At 45.8% G+C, this 16,829-nt stretch overlaps 1 protein-coding gene across 1 annotated transcript in view; it reads left to right on the top strand.

Annotated features, from left to right (window-relative positions):
• The window catches only part of ETHE1 (ETHE1 persulfide dioxygenase), a 161,369-nt gene extending 155,730 nt beyond the window's left edge, over window positions 1-5,639 (top strand). Inside the window, exon 7 of the mRNA XM_069640854.1 lies at window positions 5,404-5,639. Coding sequence (XP_069496955.1) covers window positions 5,404-5,450 — 47 coding nt within the window. The 3' untranslated portion in view covers window positions 5,451-5,639. The remainder of the gene's footprint in view (window positions 1-5,403) is intronic.
• Window positions 5,640-16,829: the final 11,190 nt, after the last annotated feature.

Genomic DNA, 16,829 nt, shown 5'->3' with positions numbered 1-16,829 from the left:
CTTGTTCCCGAAATCAACGAGTCATTAAAACAATTTCACCCCCCTTCTCCTTTAAAATATCATACCTTGCACAAGACAATCGGACACCTTTTGTACTGCCCTATTGCCTTCTAACCACAGAAGTCATTCTTTCATTCAAGCATTTTATTGATAAAATGTGCAAGCACACCTGCATCATATCAACTAGTTAGCCACATTACAGAACACTCTGCAATGATGAATTAAACAAAGAAACCAGTGTATGTGGACCAGGCATTTACTGTGGAGTCTATACAGAATAGCTTTGGAATGCTAATGAACTCTTCACAGCGAGCTGCGACTTCACTGAGAAGGGTGCCTGTAATCCCTGCTATGACCGGACTATAAGATTCTATCAGATCGCTGAAGAAGTGTCAGCCTGCACCAAACAAAAACGACCCTTTTATTAGGATTTCATGGAGGCCGACCTTCACGATTTACACTTCAAAATATCACCCTTTTCCGTGTTTCCATGGACAATAATGCTCACCCAGGATCTTTTTTTTTTTTTTTTTTTTTTTAAATGCATAGTCAAAGGAGGTGTATCCCTGCAACGTAAACATGATATCACAATGACAGGTGCAGTGTACTGGCAAATAAGGCCATAGGGGTCACAAAAGCCTTCCATCAACGTAAACCTAGCCATCAGACATCATATCAAAGAAAGCATCTCAACAGTTGTGGTTTTACAGCCAGGAGGGGAAACTTCTTGTTGAACTGAAGGGGAAGCCAGGTTGCAAACCGAGGAGATTCTTAAATGCCACCACCTGGGTCAGTTCCTTGCATTGTTCCTCTTTCTTTGGTTCTGGTTGGTAGTGTGATTCTCCTTTTGGGCTAGGACAGTACTTGCATCACTTTGTTTACATCCAATCTTGGGTCAGGTGTTGTGTGTTGTTTCTATAGTTGTGTAGGTCAGTTGAGGGTGGTTATGATGTGAGTTCTTGGTTGATTTGTGGAGTGATAGAGGTTTTCCACCTCTCCCCACTACACCTCCCCCTCACCATTCTGCCTCCATAGAATGAAGCATAAGGTGTTGCACTTGGAGGGCTTTGCTTTACTTGGAACTAGAATGTTTTCACTTTTGGGGTAACGACTTTACCGAAGCATTGAAGTAGTCTAACCTTTTGTATCGTTTCCAGGGGACTGTGGATTTGATGGTGTCAGGTCAGGGATTGAAGAGTGTTCCATTCAATTTGCTGATGTTGGAATTAGGGTGGTATTGGCAACCCTACCTCTCAGAGGCAGCACCTGTGTTGGAGTTGACAGACATTCTCTGTGCAGCTATGCCCCCTGGGCACAGCTTTGCGTCAGTCTGATCCCGAGCGTCTGGTGAGCTGCAGCCTTTCTTTGAGAACTCTGTTCACCCTTATGCCTGCAGGTTTCCTTTGTGCGCTATAGAGCTGCTTTGAGGTGCCTCAACCCCATCGATTGCACAAAAGTGACCATGCTATGTACGGTGAAGTGCACCCCTTTGATGGGTGCCAAGTATTTGGGCACCCTTCAAATTATAACCCACAGGCAAGAAATGAAATGGTGAAGGAAGTCATGATCGCCCATACAAATAGATGCCTCAATCCCGTTTGAGGCACGTCACTATAGGGATAGTATTACAGACACGCCTATGTCGACATCCCCTTTTCAACTTTCGAAAAACAAGATGCAATACTCTGCAGTGACCACTGGATGTCGGACTATGCAAAGCATGTGAATCTAAGCAGATGCAACCATCAGAAATGCTTTCGCTGGAGTACTGGCATGAAGTTCACTACACCAGTAAAGTCGATCCTGACGTTTTCCCACGCAATGCTGTGTCATTTAACTCCAATGAGTGGTGCATTATGTGTGGAAAGGCATTTGTTTGCTCCTTTGCAAGACGGATAGAACTGATGATGTACTCCGCTTCTCTGTCCATTGCTGTGTGGTAAGGGCAATCGTGTTCTACGTATATTGGGCGAGTAGGCAAGGATAACGTGGCCTCCAACTTGCCACTTCTCATGAGCACGCCTCCTCCATTAGAAAGTTTGTCTTGGATTTTCCATGAAGGTTGCAAGCTGCGGGTGAGGGACCTTTCTGAAAGCCATCCATCCCTTGTGTACTGCTGTAGCTCCTTGAGTGACATCCCCTTTGATGTGATCGATCCCAAAGTACCCATTTTGGTACCCATCTCTGCATCTTAAACTAGGGCAGCTACACTTTCATGGACGTTGCACTTGATCTTGTCGCCTACGGGAAGATGCAGTCTAGAAGGGCAGCTTCTTCCTCCATCCAGAGGTATAGGATATATCGAAGTCAAATTCTTGAAGGCAAGGAAGTCTGGAAGAGGCTTTCTTCGTGCCATTGGAGAGTGGGATGTGTGTTAGGGGTTTATGATTAGTTTCTAGGTGAAATATCCTGAAAGTGCAAACATGTTCATCAGCCCAGGTGCAGGGGATCTATGGCCAGGATGGCGAGTGCTTTTGGGTGATGTCGACTTTCATTTCTGGGTAGACCAATTGTACAGTAGGTGACAAGTGAAAAGCTGCATATTTCTTCGAGAGCACACAGTGGTTCAGATTTCACGGAGAACCCATTCACAAATTTTGCAAAGTGTGTTTGAGCCACATAAAAGAACAAAGTGTGTCTATCAGTTGTCCATGGGTGCACGCTAAATTACTTGTACTAGCGTCGTTTTGGTTTGCACAACACTGGAAAGCAGTTCGTACCCAACGTTTTCAGCTTCGTCATTCAAAAGTCACACTTCTCCACTCGGAGGGTCCTGCTGCTAGACTGAATTTTGTGTAGTGTTAGGTTGAGTATGGGATTGTGCTCTTCTATAGTTTTTCCATAAAAAAGGATGTCATCTTGGAAGAAAATCATATCTGCAAGCAAGTGGGTGACCAGTCTATAAAAAAACAATGCGGCCGATGAGAGACCAAATAACACTACTGCGTACTGGCACACCCCAGCCGGGGTGAGAAACGAAGTGAGCCAGTGCATTGGAGTGGGGATATGATCCCTAAATCTAGTAAAGTTAAGAACTTAGGGTTATGCAGTGCAGGAACAGTTGTTGGAAAGGGCAAAATTGTTAGTCACTACATGGCTGTTCACACGGCAGAGGTTTACATCACCAGTGTGTCGAGCAAGGCCGGCCTAGAGGTAGTTTAGCTGCCTTGCCATCAACTTGTGCTTTGCAGTATGGTTTCTTCTTGATGGAGGAGGGATAGACCAAGTCCACATGAAGTACTAGTTGGCATTGAAACTGATGCTGCATCCATTGACCAAATGAAATATCTACCAGTCTTGGAGTGTGTGGACTTTCAGACTTTGGCACAGGGTTCAGTTTTGTTGCAGAGGGCATTCTGTATTTCTGGCCAGGTATTTTCAGTGGTTTGCAACATCATTTTTGCTTCCACACCTGAAGCAGTTGTGCCCCTTTTTGATCCATTGACATCACCCCTTTCATGACAGGTAGATTGAGAACGTTTGTCGGTTTAGGTATTCCTATTGGAGGAAGTGTGATGCCTCCGCTCACACTCATTGCTTTTAGGCTCCTTTCACGCAGTATTGGGAAAGGTCAATGGTATTGGCAGTCATTATTGCTTCCTCCATGGAGGGAGGGCTATGCATCAACAGTGCCTCTTGAATCTTAGACTTATAGCTGTGTAGGACTAACTGATCTCTGAATTGGTGTGTCGTGGCACCAAAGGCGAACATGCATGTTCACTGAGCACCATTAAGTCTTCAATTGATTCAGCTATTGATTGCAGTTTGGTGTAGAATTCCTTCCTTTGCAGTACAATGGGAAACTATTTTACCAAAGCATTCTTGTAGGTATGAGCGGTAAGTGGAACTCAGGAGGCAGACAAGGTAATTTCATACAGTAGGCTTTATTCAATAAAGAAAGTAAGGCATATTCTATCCTTCTATTCTACTCCAATAATGAAAGCTGCTTGTCAAGATGTCTGATCAGCACAAAACAAGTCTTCTATTCGAAGCCCAATCTATGCTGAATCCTGTCCCACCACTAACATGGATAACCTAAACTCAACCAAACCAATTCCGATCAGTATGTCCTACTGTACATAGGAAGTGGTGGCTGGCTTGTGACCTCCATCCAAATGTCTCTGTAGTTCCTCACAAGCCACTTGCCCAGTGAGATGGTTCAAAGATCAGGTTTACCCGGTGCCTCTTTATTCTTCCCCTCTACCTGGGGCAACAGTCTGTCTCTTTGGGTCAGCTTGTAATTACTCAGTCCTGAACCATAGTGTTTCACACCCCATCTTGTGGTATTTCTTCCTTCTCCCTGCCTGGGAGGTTTGTTGTTCACACATTGCCTTGGCGTCCTGCTTCTCGTACCCCGCCTTGGGATCTCTGGTCTCTCATCCCTTATTGGGTTACAGGTTTTCTCGCCCTTACTCGGGGTATTTGGTTTCCCGCCTTATTTTGGGCTGTCAATTGGCCTTTCAACCCTTCTCCTGGTTCCCTGGTCACACTTTGTTCTCTGCGGCAGTGTTTGTTGGGGGAGGCAGTGTCTTTGGATGGTGCAGAACCGTGCCTCATGGTTCTCTCCAGTCTTCCTCATCGGTTCCTCCTGTTGGAGCTTGACAGGACTTCGACATCGATTCCCACAGGTGCCGGTCAACTACTTCTTTTGGCGTTTGTGTCTGTACTTGGTTCAGCGGGCCTGAGCTCCTCTGGCATCCGGAATTGAAGAAGGCCGCAGCGCTCTGCGGGCCGGGGTTGAATTCCCTGGATTTGTCACATGTGCTATCAATTCTTTGAATAAATCCTTGTAATCTGTGACATCTGCTTTGACTGCACCACTGCCAGTGCAAACTGCCATTGCCTTTTGGTGCCCAACGAGTTGAGGAGTAGAGCACAAAGGAACCTGGCACGAATTCCACCCCATGAATGGCCTCTATGTATGTCTCAAAATATTTTCCATTGTGACCGGGTGATGTGAACGGGTCTAAAGACATGGCAGGAAGGAAGCTGGAGGTCTGGAGGCAGCTGGGTCGAGTAGGACCGATGTGCGGAGTAGGACCGATGGACAGCTGTAGGCAGCCAGATAAAAAAAAACACGTTAGCAGGTGTTGTGCAGAAATGGAGTGGTACAGGATCTCTTTTGCCTCTGTGGTGCTTAAATAAAGATATCAATCGACGTTTGTTATAAACTGTCTTTATTAAAATGTATAATATTCTTAGCACATGCAGGGACCGCTGCTCTTACTTTTGTCTACTGCTTCCTTCCGCGCTCGCCTTAATGTGCCGTTCTCATATATGGCTTGTCATGGGACAGGCAACTTAGGAAGGACCATGCAGGGCTTAAGTGTGCACATTGCAAACTGTTTTATTTAGACATTATTTAAAGCAATATATTTTAACTTTTTTTGTTTTTGTCCCCAGATATCGCTGTCCCAGCGAACCTCAAATGTGGTATCCAGGACGACTGATTAGGAAGCCACAGAGGGGGGAGTATATGCTCCATCTCTTCCAGATGTCGTGAATCGAGAGGATGGGCCCACGTGATTCGCAAATTTGTTCCGTTGTACACCAATATATGCTGCTCCCAAAAAGTTTTACGTCAGGGAAAAATATTTTTGTATATAAGAGTTTTAATAAATTTATCAACTGATTGACAATTGTGTTTGTGGCAGTCTGGTGTTTTCTTAAGCATTCCTGCATATAGCAGTCTGATCTTTAGTGGAGTCCTGCACAAATTAATTGTCCACACAGGGGTGGACAATAGTTAAGGCAGACTTCCTACAGACTGGTGCCTCTAGAAGGCCACTCTAGAAATCAGTATTGGGGATTTAAACCAGGGGGCACACATTGAACAACGGATTGGGGTAGTTATACATGAAATAAGCATCAACAGGCCAACTAATTTAAGAAAACCTATTTAACCAAACTGGTTAAAAAAAGATGACATACTAGTTCAGAGTAGGTTTAAGACAATACAATTTTCAATCAGGTCAATATATATACCATAAAGGTGTTGGAAAAAGGCCCTAATAAAACTTCCAAAGACATGTAGTCTAACAAGTGTTTTACTGGGTGCTATTTTTCATTGAACACATTTTATTATCATTTGTTGCCTTAGCTATAAAACAATTATGCTGCCTGTTGTGCACTGAACCTCATATTTTTCTCTTGGGGCAGTGGGGTATACTTGTAATGATAATGCCTATGCATATTTTTTAGCTGAGAGGTATTTAGCTCCTGCTTGTATACTAGAAGTGCATGGTTATCTTGACACTAACAGCTACAAGGAGCTGCTTTTGGGGCCCAAGGCCAGTTGATGCTGATCAAACAAAGCTATGAGAATTTAACTCTGCATCTGGGACAATCTATACATCAGCATTTTGACACGTGCATACAACGTTTGAAGCATAAGGGGTCATACATAATAGAGAAAATTATATGTTTACATTTTTTGTGGAAGTTAGAGATACATAAAGCTCTGTACTAGCTTCTTGTTCCCCCAGTGGTAGCTCCTGGCCACTGGTTAATGCTGTATACCCCAGAGCTGCTTTTAGCTCCGCGTATCCAATCTTAATTTGGATCCCTGCTTTTTATGTGCACACTGAACATTATAACCAGTGGTGGTTGATGTTTTTTCTTTTGTAATTGGAGGAGCGTGTGAGGAACCTGAGGGCATCCTCACATCTTCTCCCCCGTGTTCCTCATCTAAGGTGGCTAGGGAAAGGCCATCGCTCTTGGATCCTGATCCTGGGGGTGGATATGCGAGGGAGGATCACCTGGGCGGAGGGAACTTGGGGAATGGGGGGGGAGGATGTCTTTGGGTGAGACATGACATGGTGTCTCCCTTTGCCCTATCAAAACAAACCCTACCTTTCCAGGCTACTAACAGGCTTTACCCCACTTTAATACTAGGATGAGGAGGAGGAGGAGGCAACTGGGAGTTACGCACACTTCCATTCATCAACACCACTTTGGTACTGAGACGAGAAAGATGGCTGTGGAGTATTACAATTTCAATAGCCAGGCATGTCCAGCTAATAGGTTTAACTGTAGTTAGGCAACTGAAGTGAAGGACTCTACCACCATTTAACAAGCAACAGATATATAAAATGAGACCCCTCCCCCCCCAGCAGAAAGGGAAAACTGGCCTGTAGAGACACCGGGCCAGAGTTTGTTGTGAGCCAGAGCATATGCTGGCATTCTACATGAAGAGTCATTAGTGGGTTTCAGCTGTCTTAAAAGAGTAGAGATTGTCTTATCCTCCACTTTTTGGAACTGAAAAACTGTTTCCCTTTGTTTTTTAATCTCATGTTACTTTTCTTCTTCGACTTTCCTCTCTGATTTATTGATTGATATGGAGATGCATGTTTTTGCAACTTAAAAAAGCAGGTCCATTCCCTAGGAATCAATTGTAATTGATTCCACAACTATACGTTGCGGGAGTCTTGGAAATGTGTATTACGAAGTGTAGGTCTTAAAAAGCTTCTTCTGTGTCATGTGTTGTGTTGACTCCACCATGCGAAGCAGGTGCCTTGAAGCTGCCCAATGTTGGTTCTGTGTTGCTAGTAGTTATGGTGCATATATTTGCACCCAGGGAGGTGCACTCATCCAATCAGGTGGCTTGGAATGCGGGTAGTATACATCTGCAGGCCTTCCCAAGATATTGATTGCTGAATTGTAGACCCTGTAATAAAGCAACCTGCTTGACATGTGATTTGAAAAGAAAAGCTACCTAACCACCACTAGGCGATCACTGCAATGGTTTACTGTTGGGTATGTAAAGGTTCTCACCAAAATCTACCCTTGTAGCGAAGTGCTGTGTTAACTTAATTTGTTAATTTTGGCCCGGTGGGATACTTGGATTCTCATGTGGTGTCCTCCTAGCTACCTAGCCTATTTTGATGTTTTGTATCTGGCACATGCAACATTGGCGCAAGTTCGTAAGTTATTCTAGAAGCAAATCTTTACACTGTCATTTCATTTGGAATTTAGACTTGTTTTATGAGCAACTAGTTTGCCCTTTCTCTGACGGGATGTCAAGCAGCAAAAGAGAGTTCAATACATTATGTTCTATTACTAGGATTTATACCGTGCTCTGTTGCCGTTTGCATGGTCTCTAGGTGATCTAGTGGATCTGGAAAAAAGGGGCGAATCAGGTTAGTGGGTACCCTGAGCAAATATAAGATCGCTTTGCAGTTGTGTTAATGCATGCAGACCAGAAGTACCCTGAGCTCTGAGTGCAGGTCCGACTCTAGGTGTACTGTCTCGAGGGCATAGAGGCATTTCTTTCCGAAGGGGAGCCTCATGTGCCTGTTGTGCAAGGATGCATTGGTTAGCGGTGTGGTATGTATTTTCATTGTAGATGTCTAGTGTTCTGATGACTGTTAGGGGGGATTGTTCAGTTATCATGTGTGGGTGGCTCAGTTGGTATGCATATTGCATGTTGGAACTGTGACATTGTTCCCTGCTTGGCTCTAGGAACCATTAAGGGGTGGCTTTAGGGGGGTGGATGATGGGCCTAATGTAGGTTTACAGAAAAATATTTGGTCACCCCATTTTGGTCCGAATTGTGTGGCAGGGGACAGTCTCACGACCCCACCCCACCCCACCTGAACAAGCCTGAATCTAGGCAGAGCCAAATTCCTAGAGAGAAAATGTATTTGCTTCAGAATTAGTCCTTTTCACTCATACTATATTTGTAGCATTCATCCTACTGCTGTTCGAATCTGAGATAGCAGGGAGGTTAGTTCAAAGCCCCAGGAAGAAGGTCCACAAGCTCCAGAAACCTGCAGTAGAAGCAATGGTGTTGGCTTGTGTCTTTCGGACTGCAGGTTTAACATGAGTGCTAACTCTTATCAGTTCATCATCTACTGGTGAAGAATTGCCCACTGAGGGTAAAACGTTCCAAGTTGAAAACAAACCGACATCCTGTAATGTGTAATTCAATGAGTTCCAACTACTATTTCAGATGTGTGGGAAACTGGTGACCTGGGTCCTTCCCAGGGAGTGCAAGTCAGGAACAGAAAGGGGAAAGTGAATCTGAACTTGACTGTCGGGCCTAATAAAGGCTTTGTCTGGCCGCCAGGCGGAAATCAGCCCAGATGAGCTTGGTGGAGGCAACCAATGACAGCCTGTCCACAATTGATTGCAGAACCCAGGTGCAGACACTCAGAGGGTCAAACTAAGGGGGCAGGAACAGAGGCTTATATAAAGCAATGCCCAAGTGTGTTGTTGCATGAGGATTTTTGGAAAGTGTTGGAGAGGGATACAAGGAGCATTAAAGAGGTGCTGTAAGATGGGAGCAAGAGATGGGGCAGGACCTGGTGGTATAGAGGAAGAGGATCGTGGTAACATTAGGAGGAAGGTACAGAGGAGGAAGCAATGGTAACATCAGAAAGTGAGGAGGAGGTAGCACCATTCGGAGGGGAAGGCAGTGCTGCATTTCGAACTAGCCTATTGTGCTATAATTATATTTGCATCCGAACTCGCCTACAGTGTATAATTGCTGCATTTGTATTCCGAATTAACCCTTGTACTGAACTGTACGAATTAGTCTCTCTTCTTCTAGTCCTCTCTCACTCTTCCTCTACCCTACCAATCATTATGCCATCCTAAAATAACTATACACTCTACAGTAGACCTGATGATTTTAAACTCAGTGCTACTCCTAGACCTCCTTAGTGTACTGAACCGATTGTCCCCACTTAATCTGTCCCTTGGGACCACCACTGCTCATACAAATAATATGGACTCCTTTCTATGCATGAATCCGTCCGTCATAAGCCTTGCGATGACAACCAATCTGCCATCACCTAATGATATTCAGCCATCTAGATTCCTAAAACCATGCCTCACAAGTGTCACATATGTTCCTCCCAAGCCTCCTCCACTAATCCCCATCCAGGATGACTTAGCCGCTCATGCTATAGCATTGCCTCACGCCTTAACAAGTGAATTACGTCTTACATTTGACTGCCATACTATCCGGCACCTAGTACCTAGCTGCCTTCCCATTAAAAACCACTACACTTCCTTGCCCTACACCACATAGAAACCTTAGACTTCGCTCTAGATTTCCACGTCATTTTAGACCAAGACCTATTACCAATAACCCTACCTGCATTACTAATAGCCCCGCTACTGCAGAACTTATCAAAACTGGTAACAATTGTAAAATACAATTACCTTCACCGAGTAACATTACCAATGCCCTAAAAGTAGGGCTCATCAATGCGAGATCCCTTCAAGCACATGCCCTGGACATACTGGACATCTTGACCAGCAACCACCTTGATATCATCGCTATCACTGAAACGTGGCTCAACTCTTCTTCAGGCCCTTCACTAGTATTAGCTCTGCCACACAACTACTCCATTCTTCGCTCTGATGGAGAGTCCAACTCTGCTATAGGGGGTGGAGTCGCGTTCATCTAGAAAACAGTATTAGAATTAAGAATGATCAATAATCAGCACCTACCATCCACTGAACTACTTTCAGTTAAATTATCCACATCCGCCACTTCCACCATCTGCATGCATTTAATCTATAGACCGCCTGGCAACACTACTACCTTCGAAGATGACATCACTCATCTATTGTCCTCTAATACAAAATGCAATTCTCAAGTGATAATCTTGGGAGATTTTAATTTAGGTCTTTATGACCCTACAGACTCTAAAGCATCTGCCCTTAAGGACACCATCTCTGAGATGGGGTTCACTCATCACATTACCTGCTCGACTCATAATAAAGGCTGCACGCTTGACTGGCTAGCAGACCTTAACTGTCGCATTAAGGTATTGGCCAAAACACCTTGTGCATGGACTGACCACCACCTAATAACATTCACCTTGGATAAGGCTGCTCACTGTACTACACCTACTAAAGTTCTAGCCCAAATGACCAGAAGTAAACCAAATCTCACCATAGACAATGTACTTCCACAGCTATGCCCTATAACTCATCCCACCTCTACCCACTCAGACCCATCGGACCTAGTAAATCTGTACAATGATACTATCCTTAAAGCTCTCAATACGATAGCACCGCTCAAACTACAGAAATCTAAGTCTCATGCCCATATTAACAAATGGTATACACCACATCTAAAGAGTCTTAGGAAAGAGAAACATTCATCGGAAACTACCTGGAAAAACTCCCCATCTAAACTAAATAAAGATATCTTCACTGCGGCCTCAGTCAACTATAAAGTTGCTATTGGCCAGGCGAAAAAAGATAACTTTAATGACGTGTAGCTAAGGCTAACTCTAGTACTAAGGAATTGTTCAATATCCTAAAAGAATTGGAATCGCCCCCTCCCGTACCGGACTCATGTATAAAAGACACTGGGCCTCATTCCGAGGTTGGAGGTAAGGTACAAACCATGCCGGTAACGATTTACCGGCATGGATTTCCGCTCCATGCCATTCCGACCCTTCAGACCGTAAATTACTGCACCGTAAACAACAATGCCGTAATTTACGGTCTTGGGTCGCGCGCGCACACCACCATGGCGTAATTAACGCCATGGCGTAAACCGGAGCTGATCGCAAGTAAGGAGCACACGTAAATAACGGTCTCCTTAAGGCCGTAAAGTACCTTACCGGCATGGAGTACATACAGGCATCTCAGAGAAGGAGTTATGAACACAGAGCAGTGGTTTCCACAGCACAGGTGCACACAATCAGCACAGGTGTAGCCAATGGAGTCTGGCACAGCACAAAATGAGCATACCCACACACCACACCCTCTCCCACACCAAGATGATACCAATAGTAGTGGCACAACTGGAGCAGGAGGCCTTGCTTGCAAGGCAGTAACAACAACAACCACAGCCCCAACCACAGAGGACACACAGGAGGAGACGGAGGGTGAGACAGGCCCAGCATGCACCACCAGTGCATCCACCGTTACCACGCCGGCAGCCCCCAATCCCTCGCATCTGAGCCACCCCCTTCAACCTAACACCACATCAGATCCACACCCTGTACCGGCTTGACCATGACACCATCACCACCATAGTGGACCTGATACATGACGACCTAGTGAGTTTCATTGAATAAAGCTCTGCCATCCCCCCTCCACTGAAGGTAGTGACTGTGCTCCACTTCCTTGCCACAGGCACCTACCAGCACACAGTGGGGCACATGCATGGTATATCACAACCCTTATTTACCCGGATACTGAACCAAGAGCTGGATGCCCTCCTCAAGCACACAAGGGACTACATATACCTACCACGGACTCCCCAGGAAGCAAATGTTGCCTTCCATGCACTGTGATACATCAAATGACACCTGCGCAATGATCAATGTCCACTCCGTTTTACATTATGAACAACCAGTGTATTGAATAATTGACATGAAACGTGTACAACAAAACCTCCACCACCCTCCCCCTCCCCCCAACTCCCAAACACACCCTCACTCCCCTCCCCCTCCCCCCAACTCCCAAACACACCCTCACTCCCCTCCCCCTCCCCCCAACTCCCAAACACACCCTCACTCCCCTCCCCCTCCCCCCAACTCCCAAACACACCCTCACTCCCCTCCCCTCCCCCACAACAACCCCAGAACAGTGCCATAAGGCCAACATAGGCCACATGTGTGTGCCAGCATGTTCAAGGCGTGCCCCCAGAGCCAGGGGGATCCATGTTGGGCCGGCGCAATGTACGCATTGAGCGTCGGAGCGGGCTGGTCTGGGTGGAGGAGCACTGTGACGGTGTGTCCTCCCGCTGGGGCTGTCGTGTGGGAGGTGCAGCCTCCAGGGCATCCGCGATGCGTCCCAGGACCGCACACAACCTATTGCTGCTGTCAGTGACCGCCTGACGCATCTGCCTTAGCTCATCCACCCACTCCACCCTGCCCTGGCGGGTGTCCTCCATGAAGGCATTGGTGAGGTCCGTCAGCTGATGTGCACGTGGTTCATCAATGTATGTAGGTACATTCCTGGCGGGTCTTGGGCCTACCTGCCCTGGCATGGCCTCAACTTGTGGAATAGGTCCAGGATCTGCCGGAGCACTACGTCCAGGTGTTTCCTGCTCCACAGAGTCACTGCTTGATGGCAGGGGGACATTGGTGGGCTCCAGGGTGTGGACTGTGGGGTAAAAGTCCTCCTCAGTGGCACCACAGATCGATAAGGGGCTGTCCACATTCTCCTGGGTGGCCGTAGCTGCCAACTCCCCAGCAATGCTTGATTCTGCCGACCTTGGGTTGTCTAATGTGGCAGGTGCCGAGGCAGGGAGGGATTGTGGTGGTGCATCCTCCACTGGCGTTTGTGGTGCCTGGGTGGTTTTCTTATTCCGTGCGGGAATGCTCCGGGACCGGCCTCTGCACGTGGAGGTGGATGGATAGGTCGTCTGGGTATCCCCGCTGTCATGATCGGTGCCTGTGGGGGTAGAGGAGAGGGACAACATGAGTGATTGTATGATGCGCTAATTGCATAGTTCGCTGCATTAACATTTCTGTAATTTGGGGTGTGTGGCCCTATGGGCGTTGCAACAGTACTAGTACACACACTGCCGAACCTGATGCACAATGTGCATGATGGAATGTGCAAGTTACTGCACTATGGCTGATGTGTGTTATGTACTTGCAGTTGGCCCTTGATTGCGTTGCAGTTGACTCTGCATTAGTTGGATGGGGGGGTGGCTACATGACCAGGTGCCTTTGGGGGAGTCTACATCATGCAATTGCCATTGGCAGTGTTGACTTTGGACACTCACCTCCATCGGCAGACGACGTTGCCCCGCAGTCCATTTCACCGATGCCCTCTATGCATTCCGTGCCAATCATTGCGGCGCATGTCTCCTCCCATGCCTCAAGTTGCACAGGGGAACTTGGGCCCCCTCCAGTCTGCATGGCCTGACTCCTGTTGGCAGTGAGGAGTCCCCGCACCCGCACCCGCAAGTCATCCCACCGCTTGCGGCAGTCCTTGGGGGTGCGAGGGGTGGAGCCTACAGCGCTCACCCTTTGGGCGGTTTCTGCCCAGATGTTCTTTTTGCGGATAGTGGAGTCCCTCCGCATGTCTGGGCTGAACACCACGTCAGCGTGTTCTGCCAGGTGGTCCACCATGACCTGGAGCTCATCAGGGCAGAATCGCTTCTTGCGGAGCCGGTCCGCAGACTTCTTAGGTGCTTTAGGCATAGTTCCTGGGTTCCTGATGCTTTCCCCAACTTCGGATTGCTCCCGAGGGTGCTGCCTGATGAGGATGGCTATGGATTGTGTTTTTATAGATGGCCGCCGCGCTCCTTCCCGTTCCTGTGCGATGACGTAATTTCCGGTTCCGTTGTTTTGCGGTGACCGTAATTTACGGGATCCGTAAATTACGGACCCCGTTATTTACTGGCGCTGCTGCTTCCATGGCGGTGTTGTAATGTACGTGTCGCAGCAGGCCGGTAGGGGTTTTTCGGGGGGTTTTGCGGCATGCCGCTAGGTACTTTTCCGGCATGGCGAAAAGCGCGTGTCCGCGAGGTCGGAATGGGACGCAATTAGCGGTCTGTAACCTTGGCGGAGTCGTACTTTACGTCATGCCGGAAACGACTGGTACTTACCTCCAACCTCGGAATGAGGCCCTCTGTATTGTGTACTAATATACAAAATGCCTTACAAGATAAAAATGACCCTGCTACTTAATAAAATATCTATCAAGAAAAATCTCATAGATAATGCCATACCACAGGACCTATGAAACAAAGATTACAGTTGAATAGATCCAGAAAGAATTTTGCTCAAGTGCAATCCTACTCCATATCACCCTCCGCATATATAAAGAAAAAAATCACTTTTTCATACTTTGTTTATGAAAAAATCATAGTTATATCTCTGTATGGATCATCATACAACTTTATATAAAGCTATGATTACTCTACCAAAAGAGTACCAAGAGTATGAGTATTACTCTACCAAGAGTATGAAAATGTGATTTTTTTTTTTTTTTTCTTTTTATATGCGGAGGGTGATATGGAGTAGGATTGCACTTGAGCAAAATTTTCTCTGGACCTATTCAACTGTAATCTTTGGTTCATAAGTAACCCTCCTGGGTAGAATAGGCTCCGAGCCAGGAGCCCAATTGTTGAATCTATACCACAGGACTTGCCATCAGCCCCTATTCCCAACGTGCCTCAATTTAACTTCAAACCACTAACAATCAAAGAAGTAGAGTTGATCATACTCAAACTTAAACCCTCTAACTGTAAGGGTGATGTCTGCCTGGCTACACTTATTAAGGAAGCTGCCACGGCACTCGCTCCCTTTATTACCTAATTAATTAATGCATCATTTGACACTAACATTGTACCTACCAATCTAAAAGACGCATGGATACTCCCGTTATTAAAAAACCCTACTTTGGACCCAAATAACCCATCTAAATAAAGACCCATCACAACTGTTCCATTCTTGCTGAAAATACTGGATCGTGCAGCATACCTTCAGATCCAGCAATACTTGGAAACTAATAACTTGCTAGGATTAAGACAGTCAGGTTTCAGACCAAGACATGGGACTGAAACTGCACTCATTGATCTAAAGACACAAACACAGACACTAAAAGATAAAGGAAAATCTGCCCTGCTCCTACTATTGGATTTATCTGCAGCATTTGACCTAGTGAACCATGAAATCCTATGTAAACATCTGTCATCTGCCGCTCACTTCTCTGACTAAGCTAATTCTTGGTTTAAATCTTTCCTCAGTAATAGATCAATGAGGGTCTTTGCACCGTCTGCATCAGCCTCTCCTACGCCAGTCTCCTGCAGAGTCCCTCAAGGCTCCTGTGTGTCCCCAATGCTCTAACGTTTTCACCAAGCCTTTATTTGATATAAAAGACTATCTGGGTGTCACGTATACGAACTATGCGGACGACACTCAGATACTCATCCCTATCACTGGTGATTACGCTGTAGATTGCAAAACATTGAATAACATCTGCAGTACTATACAAATATGGATGGCCAAGTGTGGATTATGTCTAAACAATGACAAAACCGAACTACTCCTACTTGGCTCCCCAACAAAACTAAATAAGCTTGGAACTTCATTCAAAGCCTTCAACATTGATGGCAATACCATTAAAGTAGCCAACGATGTGAAAACATTAGGTATCTATATTGATTCCACTCTCTCGCTCACGAGACAAACTAATGCTTTAGCGTCTGCAACATCATATACATGTAAGATTATCACAGCTTGCCGTCCATATCTATCCTTCACTAACTGTATCTCAGTAACAAGAACCCTAGTATTATCTAAGCTAGACTACTTTAATGCACTCTACTTAGGAACTTCTCAACATAATATAAACAAAATGCAAGCCATGCAAAATAATGCAGTTAGATCAGCATGCAATATCCCTAGGAAACATCATATCACCTCAGCCAGACAGAACTTAAAATGGCTGAGTATTAAGCAAAGAATAGATCTCAAATCACTTTCACTAACACACAAGTGCCTCTACACCTGGCACCCATATACCTCTGTGACACCTTTTCACGTTGCGCTTCATCACGAGCCAGTAGAACAGCTCAGTCACACTGCGTCGTAATACCTCGGTTCAATCAACAACGGGCTGGTGGGGTTAGCTTCCCAGTCGTGGCAGAAAAAAAGAGGGAACTCGCTTCCTATCTCTATAGGTGCAGAACCATCCTTCATGGTCCTTGGGAACGAGGTTAAAGTTTGGCTTATGGACCAGGACCATAACCTACTCATGCCATAACTTACAATCTACTATATTATGGCCTCTACTGTATGTATGACTGATAATGTTATACTATATCTTATTGTTTGTACGGATTCATGTCTTTTTTATTATGCCCTCCTATATCTTTCATTGTGATAACCACTAATTCT

Source organism: Ambystoma mexicanum, chromosome 1q, assembly GCF_040938575.1.
Source record: "Ambystoma mexicanum isolate Mex_15411 chromosome 1q, UKY_AmexF1_1, whole genome shotgun sequence".
Taxonomy (NCBI): domain Eukaryota; kingdom Metazoa; phylum Chordata; class Amphibia; order Caudata; family Ambystomatidae; genus Ambystoma; species Ambystoma mexicanum.
The sequence above is the reverse complement of the archived record's forward strand: the minus strand, read 5'-3'. Positions and strand labels throughout refer to the sequence as shown.